We start from the raw sequence: 9,178 nt of genomic DNA, 5'->3' as shown, positions 1-9,178 counted from the left end.
CATTCTGTCCCGCAATCGCTGAGACAGGACGGCACTCAGCATCTCCCAAGAATGCACGGTGAGGCCAGGCCAGCAGGTGGGGTCAGACTGTCCTCTGCCAGCAGCTCCAGCCCCCAAGGAGCCAGCATCCTTTTCTAATGGACTAGATTTATTCATTTATTTAAGGCAATTAACATATTAGTTCTCGGGCCAAAGGATTTGTAAAACATTACACCAAAAGGAGAAAACAGGCAGTGAAAACCAGCCCCTCCTAACATGCCCCAGCCCAGTCCCCTGGGCGTGGGCCCGTCCCCAGGAGGCCCAGGAGGAGCAAGGCTCCACACTTTGGTCTCCCGTCCTCCGGGCGCTGTGCCCGCGAGGCTGGCCGGGCCCCGGACACTGAGGTCTACAGGATCTACAGCAGGTCTGGGGCCCGGGGGAGGGGCGCAGCCCTGGGAAGGGCCGAGCCGGCATCATGAATAAGTTAAATAAAGCCCTAAAATCACTAGCAACAGCGTCACTGCATCTCGCCAGAGGTGGCAGCGACCAAAATGTAGTGCTTGGAGTACAGAGGAGACCCCACTCCTGGTCACCCACCAGGAGGAACGCGAAGCGATGTCAGTTCCTGCTGTAAGGGACCAAGCAGCAGTGCTGCGAGGACGGACTCTAAGGCACTACGGCGAGTGAGTCCCAGCGAGTTTCAGAGTCTTCCAGGGGCTCGGTCTGGGCAGGGCTGTCCGCTCTGTAGCTTCCCCTCCAGGCTGGCCCGGGGGGTCTGGTTGGGCGGGTTCCGGCGGTTGGGCGGGCGCCCAGCCTGAAGGGGTGGCCAGTCTCCCCAGCCTCAGCACTCCAGTGTCCCTGCGGCCAGCGGGCCCGCCGCGGCGGCTCAGCGGCTCATGCAGTTCTGCACATCCACAAAGCCCAGGCGCTGCCTGCGTTTCCTCTGCTCCGTCATCTGGGTTTAAGCAGACGCCAGCGGTCGGGTCAGCCCGCCCAGAGCCCGCCCTCCCCGCTGTCCCCGGCAGCTGGCCAAGGACCCCCAGGGTGCAGCAGGGCCGTCAGCCCCAAAGCCTGGTCCTCAATTAGCGTTTCGCAAACACTGATTTGGTGCAGCTGGGAGAGTACCCCACCTAAAAGGGGCTGCCTGACCGTATTTAGTCACTGCCAGATGGCACAGAGGACACTGGGCAAGAGCGGGTGTTGAGAAGCGGAAGGAGGCCTAACTTCCCCATCACCCTAACCCGTCAGCGCCTGGGCCAGAGTCTAGCAGCTGCAGGGTTGGGGTGAGGGGGCGCGCGAGGGAGGCCCCACCTGCGCGAGGTCACGCTCAGCCCTGCCCGTCTGCCCTTTAGGAGCATGGGGGTAGGGGCCGCCTCGTCTCCCCTCCATCCAGCTCTCCAAGGGACCCCATCTTCCACCCCAGACCCAAGAGGAAGACCAGCAGGAAGGGGGCAGAGGAAGCAGAAAGGCCCCACCACCCTCCCCGCCCCCAGGCAGGCGGGCTGGGACCTTGGCCACAGCCAGGGCTGCCAGCGGAGGCCAGGATGTAGGGGGCGCACCTGCTCCTTGAGCTCGCTGAGCTGGGCGGTGAGGTGGGACACCAGCTTCATGGTGGCGCTGAGCTTGTCCTGGAGGATGCGGATCTCGTTCTGCTCCCCCTCCCCCTCGCTGCTCACCAGGGACATGGCCCGCATCCGGGGGAACCAGTCCAGGTTCTTGTTCTGAAAAACATCCCCCGTGGGGTGAACGCACTCAGGCCCAGCCCAGGAAGGCCTCTAGAAAAGCAGTCATGTGGGGGAAGCCTGCTGCCACACCCACGGCCAAATTACTCCCCAGGGACGTGTCATGGGAAAATCTGAATTGACCCGGGTCCTGCCCGTGGGGCCTGAGTGACCCTGTGCGGGCGGGAAGCACGGCACGGAGACGGGCGGACTTCCTCCAGCCCATGTCTCCTCTTGCTGTGGCGCTGGGATCACGTTTACTCCTCACACCCTGCGAGGCGGAGGACGGGCCTCTGCACTCAGACCCGTCTCTCCTTCCTTCCTTCCTCCCGCCCCGCCCTGCCAGCGGGCCCCACACCCCAGGAAGGTGCGAGTCAGGCAGATGGCATGTTGAGGGGGCGAGCTCTGCCGCGGGCAGTGGCATCTGACACTCAGGCGAAACCACGCTTCCCAAGACTAAGAGGCGGTGGCGGGGCGGGGGCACCTGTTGCAAGCTGAATTCTCAGACCAACAGACAAACCTGCACTCAAGACCAGTCCAAATAGACTCAAAACACATACAGAACCCCCTTCCGAGTCGTTTCCTTTCCTTTTAGAGGCTGCAACCCCAGGTGGCACCAGTGGTAAAGAACCCACCTGCCAACGTAGGAGACATTAAGAGACGTGGGTTGGATCCCTGGGTTGGGAAGATCCCCTGGAGGAGGGCATGGCAACCCACGCCAGTATTCTTGCCTGGAGAATCCCACGGACAGAGGAGCCTGGGGGGCTGCAGTCCATGGGGTCACAAAGACTCGGACACGACTGAGCGACGAGCACGCACACTGCTGTGCAGCGATCTGAAGGAGGACTCCCTTCACCCTCCAGACCTCTCCTCACTCGCCACTGCACTGGACGGCAGTGGTGGCTGATGTCTCCTGAGTCTGACAGTATGAAGCTCATCCAGGCGCCCTCTCGGCCTGCGACCACCCAGGCTTCAGGAAGCCGCCCTCCCTCTCGCCCCCAACAGAAAAGGCCCCTCAGAAAGGGCCACAGAGCAGTCGCCACAAGCAGGGTCGCCTGGCACCGGGCATCCACGGGCCCCAGACACCACCTGCACCCTCTGGAGGCTTTTTCCAGAGGCTCCCCCGCTGCAGCACAGCAGGGTTGGGGGGCTCCAGAGGATCCAGCTCCAGCTGCTACCCGCCACCTGCTGCCTCTGAACAAAGGTCCATAGCCGTCCCCCCGTGCCCCTCGCCCCCCAGGCCCTCACCTTGATCATCTGGGCCACGTAGCTCTCCGGCCCCGTGTAGTCCGTCTTGTTCTTCACGCGGACCAGCACGATGAAGTACAGATAGTTCCACATGTTGTGCTCGAACTTGATGTGCTCCTCGAACGACACGGTCTTGTTGTCAAACTTGTCCCTCTCCAGACCTGGGGAAGCAGAGCGTGGCGGTGACGGCGGGCTTCCCGCCTCCGAGAGACACCCCATCCGAGAGCCCTGGAGGGTGGGCAGGGCCTCCTGACGCCGCGAGGGCACTGTTCTCGGGCTGCAAGTACTGATGAGGGCAGGTGACAGCCTGCTCTGAGCTACTGAGGCCGCTTCCATTTAAAGCAGCAGCCCCTGCCCTGCCACAGCGCCGTGGGGACCACACAGACGCCAGGAGCCCAGGGCCGGGGGCGTGGGAAGGGCTTGACGAGGGGCCAGTTCCCACAGGGGACCCTGCTCCTTCACCCACAGAGGCCGGGAGAGGATGGGTTGGCGGGGGTAGGAAGGCAAGGCTGGTTTCCTCATCTGAGACCCAGAATTTAAAGGAAGGGTTTCGAGGCCCCTCCCTGTTCCCTCGACGACTCCGCACTTGGGCAGGGCTCTGTTCTCCCCAATTCTGGGATAAGCGAACAGTCACCAAGCTGCCGGCCCGGGGCAGGGCTCCCTGGGGCCACAGGACCGAGGAAGGGCGGACTGAGGCTGCTGACGGCCACGGCCTCCTGGCGGGAGCCCAGCCTCACCGCAGATGAAGCACGTGGTCTTGAGAATCTCTTCCTTCTTCTGCTTCTCGCTGCGCAAGTCGGCAAAGGTGTCAATGATCACCCCAAAGATGAGGTTCAGCACGATGATGATGACGATGAAGAAGAACAGGAGGTCGTAGACCACTCGGGCGGGGAAGAGAGACTCCTGTGGGAGGGAGGCAGGGAGGCTGGGCCCAGCAGCTCCCAGAAGGGCGTGAAGGCCCCGAAGACGGTGGAGAGGACCCGCCTCACTAGAGTCAGAATCGCCGCCAGAGCACGTGCGGGGACAGGGACTCAGCGGCTGCGAAGAGGCCCTCGAGGAGGAGTCTGGCGTGGGGGGCCAGGCCTCAGCTGTGCCCACCCCTGACCACTGGGGAGGGGACGAGTGGCTCTCAACTCCTCTGCTGCCCTCAGGACACGTGATCTCACTCATTCTAGGGGACGCCTGGCCAAGGAGCAGCTTCTCACCCTCGTGCCACTGGGGACAAACATCCTGGGAACGCGTGGCTGCCTGCACACGCTGCGCCAAACCCCGAGGCCTCTTCCCCACCCAGTCGCCCCGGCTGCAGGCTGGGGCCCAGGACCTGCCCACTGTCTGACTCACGGCTTTCCCAGCCTGAGAAAGCTGGGTGCCAAGGCCTTCCCTCAGAGCATCCACCGCGAGCTAGAGGGCTCGTCTGGGCTGGCGGGGCCGCGATGCAGCACAGCTACCCCATAACTGCCCGGGAGCAGGGGGCACACCGTGGGGTGGGGACGTGAAGGGGGGCGACTCGCTCCCCTGAACATGGGGGAGACTGGGCTGCCCTGCTGGCCGGGACCTGGGGGCGGGGCCGGGGCACTCACGTCTTTGGAGGGCTTGCGGAGGATGTCCCCCACGCCACCGCCGTTGCGCAGCCCGTGGTTCATGACGGTGACGATGCACATGAGCAGGGTGTCACAGGCCCGCTCCGTGCTGTCCGGCTCCTCGTCATCTACAAGTGGAGCACATGCTCAGCCCCGGCCAGGAGTCTGCATCCACCCCCACTGCACCCCACTCCTGAGACACACTGCCCTCACCTGCCAGGACCTCAGGCACAGAGACTCCTGAGTCACAGTCCACGTTGTCCCCACTGCACGTGTTCACAAACGTGGCAGCTCCGTGTGGCATCCCCAGGGGGTTGGCTGGAGGGGACAGGGTCAAGGTCAGGAGGTCCAAGGACCTGGCCTCATCATGTCCCTAGTTCTGACTCCAGCATCACCTCCTCCAGGAAGCCTGCCCTGATGCTACCAGCTCTCCACTGTCGGGCTACAGTGTACCTGCCCCTGCAGGGTTGCACTCCAAGGACAGGGGAGAGGCTCTGCACCCCCAGCCCTGGCACACGGGCAGCTCCCACAAGTACCAAGTTTAACCTGAACCACAGGGTCTGCAAACCAGAGCGACTCAAGCCTCTTCCACCCCCCACAGTCTGTCCCAAGGAAGAGGGAGGCAGGTTGGTGTGAGTTAAGACTCCACCCAGAACCCAAGAAGAGAAACAGGGGGGCCTGGCAGGATAAGCACTCCGCTTGTGCAGGCCTCTCGTCCCCACCCCCCTCCCAGGAGAGGCACCACAGACCTCTGGAGTGGTTGCTGGGCAGCCGGTCCACCTCAAGAATGAAGTCGTCCTTGAGGAAGAGGAAGCCGACGATGGAGAAGAGGTAGACCAGGATGAGGGCCAGCAGGGCGGTCAGCAGGATGGAGCGGCCGTTGCGGGTCACGCTCTTGATGACGTTGAACAGCGTCTCTTCACGGTAGATGAGGTCAAAGAGCTGCGCGGCAGAAAAGACACAGCTGGACCCACAGGCTGCCTGCTTCCCACTGGGTCCCACGTCTCCCCAAAGAGGTCTGCGCTTAGGCGGGTGGAACCAGGCCCACGGGCCCATCGGGGGCGACATCTCCGAGGAGCCCCGAGTCCTAAAGCCCCAGAAGGAGGGGCCCCAGGAAAAGCACGAGTGGGGAATGAGCACCAAGCGCAGCCGGAGGAAAACGGCCAGCTCTGACGGCACGCTCGCTACCTGCAAGGACACTCTACAGGACTGTCATGCAGCAGCTCACTTCATTCTCACAGCTATTCTGGAGGACAGGTGCTGTTAATGATCCACGTTACAGAAGGGGAAACTGAGGCACGGGCAGTTAAGAAACCTGCCCAAGGTTACACAGCCAGGAGAGGCCACACTTGGATGCAAACCCTGATGGTCTGGCTCCAGGGTCCAGGCTCGAACCCCCACTGTACAGGGGAGATGGGACCATGAGGAGCCACCAGGTTTTGAAGGCCAGGCTGGGTCCAGCAGATGAGGACACTGGAAATCCTCTCCTCCCAGCCCAGCAGCAAGAGGCCTGGTGCTGGGGAACTGCCAGCAACAGGCAGGAAGCCCCAGCCGCCCGTTCTCCCTGCCCAGCCCCATCCCCACCGGGGCCTCACCAGGATGCTGTAGAAGAGCTCGTGGGCGAAGAGGCCCAAGACACTCGTCAGGATGTAGCCCACGTGGTACAGGAACTCCATGTCCATGACCATGGCCTTATAGCCCCGGATGAAGGTGCCACGGTTGCCCACGAAGCTCACCACGAACACGATCTTGTTCGTCAGCTGTGGGCAAGTGCAGGGCATGGGGGTTGGTGCCCTACCTCCCACCCTGAACCCCCCACTCCTGGGGCCAGGCCCAGAGCAGCGGCCAGGTCTTCAGGAGAGTGGGTCTGAGCTGGTCTTGCTCAGCATGGAAGACATGGCGTTAATAAAAATGCTCCCTGAAATGCTTTTGGAACTAGAATAGAGGAAGGCCCCTGGGGGACCCCAGCTTCAGGAAGAAGTGAAAAGTGAGTGTTAGTCACTCAGTCGTGTCCGACTCTTTGCGACCCCATGGACTTAGACCACCACCAGCTCCGCTGTCCGTGGGATTCTCCAGGCAAGAATACTGGAGTGGGTTGCCATTCCCTTCTCCAGGGGAGTTTCCTGACCCAGGGATCGAACCCAGGTCTCCTGCAGATTCTTCATTGTTTGAGCCACCAGAAAGAAAGTAAGATGCAAGAAAAGAACAGGTCAGAGAAGAATACCCTTGGCCTTTATGATAATTAAGTTACAAAAAGGTACCCCCCACTTGCTTGAGGCACTTTATTTCTTATCTGTCAGGAAACTGTCATAACACATAAATCTTTGATGTCCTCAATGTGCCTTCAGGCAGTGCACAACTCCGGGTACCCAGCAGCCCTGAAGCTGGTGCCCCAAAGTGGCTCCTGGCTGGCTGGCTCTGACTGCTGCCCTGAGTTGTCCAGGAGGATGGAGAAGACAGAGTGGTCCCAACCTCGGGTCTGTAATGATCCCGGCGCAGGGCCCGAGGGATGGGGCAGAGCAGTGGCCAGTGGGAGGCAGCAGGCCCGCTTCAGGTCCGACTACGTGATGAACCCTGAGGGGTGGGGGCTGGGGTCCTCTGGCACTCACGTTGAGGGCACCCAGGATGTTGAGCGTGGGCCCAATGCCCAGGTAGTAGATGGAGCGCAAGAGGAGCGCCACGATGAGGGGGCGGACGCTGTAGCGCTTGGTGAACAGGGCCGCGATGGAGAAGCAGATGAGGATCCAGAAGAGCAGCGAGATGAGCGGGGAGCCCAGCACGCCTGGGGGCCCGGGAGCAGAGACAGGGCGGCTCACTCACACCCACCCGCCCCACAGACCCCAGGAAGCCTCCCCCTTCCCGGGAGCCTTCCCTGTAAGTTGGCCACCCGGCCGCAGGGCTCCGCCCCATCACCCCTGCCTCTTGAGGAGGTGGTGCTACTGCCTCCAGCTGCTGCTACCAAACTGCTCTCTGCCTTACATGTGTGTGTGCACGCTGTCTCCAGAGCGCACGGGCCCTGTCTGCCCTGGTGATAAGGTGCAGAACCCAGAGAGCAGAGGCACTGCCCTGGTGATAAGGTGCAGAACCCAGAGCAGAGGGCACTGCTCCCCACGCTGCACCCAGTCCCCTCGGGGCCTAGCTGGCCCCAAGGACCTGCTCACATCAGAGGAGGGGGCATGGAAGGCTCAGGGCCCTCCGCCTGCCCTGAGGTGTCCTCACCTGTGGACGTGCCCTCCACATAGGGGTAGAAAAAGGCAATGATGATGTTGATAAAAACTGCCAGGTTGAAGGAGATGCTGCCCCAGAGAGTCATGCGGCGGGAGAACCAGTAGATGAGAGGCATGCCTGGGAGAGGCGGGGGCAGGCAAGGGGGGTCCTTGGTTAATATCATCTGCCCACCCCACGCGGGGCCCACCAGCCTCAGGCCACAATTCAGGAGCAAAACATGATTGGGTCCCTCCTTGGAGTGGTGATGGGGCCCTCACCAGCAGGTGAAGGAGGCGTCAGGGGCGCGAGGGAGGCGTCAGGGGCGCGAGGGGGGCGCGAGGGGGGCGCGAGGGGGGCGCGAGGGGGGCGCGAGGGGGGCGCGAGGGGGGCGCGAGGGGGGCGTCAGGGGCGCGAGGGGGGCGTCAGGGGTGCGAGGGGGGCGTCAGGGGCGCGAGGGAGGCGTCAGGGGCGCGAGGGGGGCGTCAGGGGCGTCAGTGAGCAGCTCCAGCCAGTTCATCGTGCCCGCCCGCCCCCCCGCCCGCGGGTCCTCACTGCGGAGCTTGCGCTGCCACTCCATCTCGTTGTGCAGGAAGGAGGACTGGTCGAAGAAGTCGCTCACTTTGCTGCCCTGCTCATCCTGCTCGGTGGTGGTGAAGAGCCGGTGCTTGGTCTCCTCCGTCAGGAACTGGCAGATGCCCGGCACGGGGAACACGATCTGCTCCATGCTGCGGTCCTGCCGCACTATCTGGACAGACGTGGTGCCTGGTCAGACCCGAGCCTCGGCCCCGCCCCCGCTGAGGCCCCGCCCCACTGACGGCCCCGCCCCATCACGCCCCCGGGCCCCACCTCTATCTGGGAGGTGTGGTTCTCATAGTAGGCCAGCGGGTCCTCCTCCTGCTCCTGCACCGGGGCTGAGGACTTGAGCATCTGCGACAGCTGCTTGTTGTTGAGGCTGAGCTGGGGTAGGGGTGCCCGGGTCAGGCCTGGCAGACCCCGCCTCCAGGACTGAGCCCTGCCCTGAGCTACACCGCAGTGAGTGACCCCCAGCTAGACCTGACCCAGCCCCAAAGGGGAGACAGTCCTGCGGGACAGTCAGGGCCCTTCACAACCCTGCCTAGGTGCATCCTGAGGTCCTCCTCCAGGCTTCCAGACCCGCCCCAGAACCAGGCCGCAGCCTTGTCCCCACTCCGCTGTTCAGGTTACATCGGGATCACCAGGGCTGCTCCCACGGGTTCTCAGCCAGCATCTCCACCCCCCCCCCCCCCACCCCCGCCTCCATCCCAGATTCCAGCCGGGCTCTAAGGTCTCGCTCAGTCCTCAGCCCTGCCCCTAGGTCATAGCCCCGCTCTCAATTCCTAGCCTCACCCCCAGATACTATCCCATCCAATCTGCCGCCTAACCCCGCCCCAAATATAAGTCCCGCCCCGGCTCAGCATTAGCCAC

General features: G+C 63.1%; 1 protein-coding gene across 3 annotated transcripts in view; it reads right to left on the bottom strand.

The window, feature by feature from the left end:
* Positions 1 to 130: 130 nt before the first annotated feature.
* The window catches only part of ITPR3 (inositol 1,4,5-trisphosphate receptor type 3), a 67,455-nt gene continuing 58,407 nt past the window's right edge, over positions 131 to 9,178 (bottom strand). For all 3 annotated transcript variants that reach the window (XM_060403581.1, XM_042236934.2, XM_027959001.3), the window contains 12 exons: positions 8,582 to 8,692; positions 8,288 to 8,480; positions 7,748 to 7,873; positions 7,138 to 7,310; positions 6,124 to 6,288; positions 5,278 to 5,470; positions 4,742 to 4,846; positions 4,529 to 4,656; positions 3,686 to 3,851; positions 2,949 to 3,109; positions 1,539 to 1,700; positions 131 to 934 (listed from right to left, as the gene is read on the bottom strand). In XM_060403581.1, coding sequence (XP_060259564.1) covers positions 866 to 934; positions 1,539 to 1,700; positions 2,949 to 3,109; positions 3,686 to 3,851; positions 4,529 to 4,656; positions 4,742 to 4,846; positions 5,278 to 5,470; positions 6,124 to 6,288; positions 7,138 to 7,310; positions 7,748 to 7,873; positions 8,288 to 8,480; positions 8,582 to 8,692 — 1,752 coding nt within the window. In that variant the 3' untranslated portion in view covers positions 131 to 865. The remainder of the gene's footprint in view (positions 935 to 1,538; positions 1,701 to 2,948; positions 3,110 to 3,685; positions 3,852 to 4,528; positions 4,657 to 4,741; positions 4,847 to 5,277; positions 5,471 to 6,123; positions 6,289 to 7,137; positions 7,311 to 7,747; positions 7,874 to 8,287; positions 8,481 to 8,581; positions 8,693 to 9,178) is intronic.

This window comes from Ovis aries, chromosome 20 (genome assembly GCF_016772045.2).
Source record: "Ovis aries strain OAR_USU_Benz2616 breed Rambouillet chromosome 20, ARS-UI_Ramb_v3.0, whole genome shotgun sequence".
Classification (NCBI taxonomy): Eukaryota; Metazoa; Chordata; class Mammalia; order Artiodactyla; family Bovidae; genus Ovis; species Ovis aries.
Note: the sequence above shows the minus strand (reverse complement) of the source record. Positions and strands in the feature narration are given on the sequence as shown.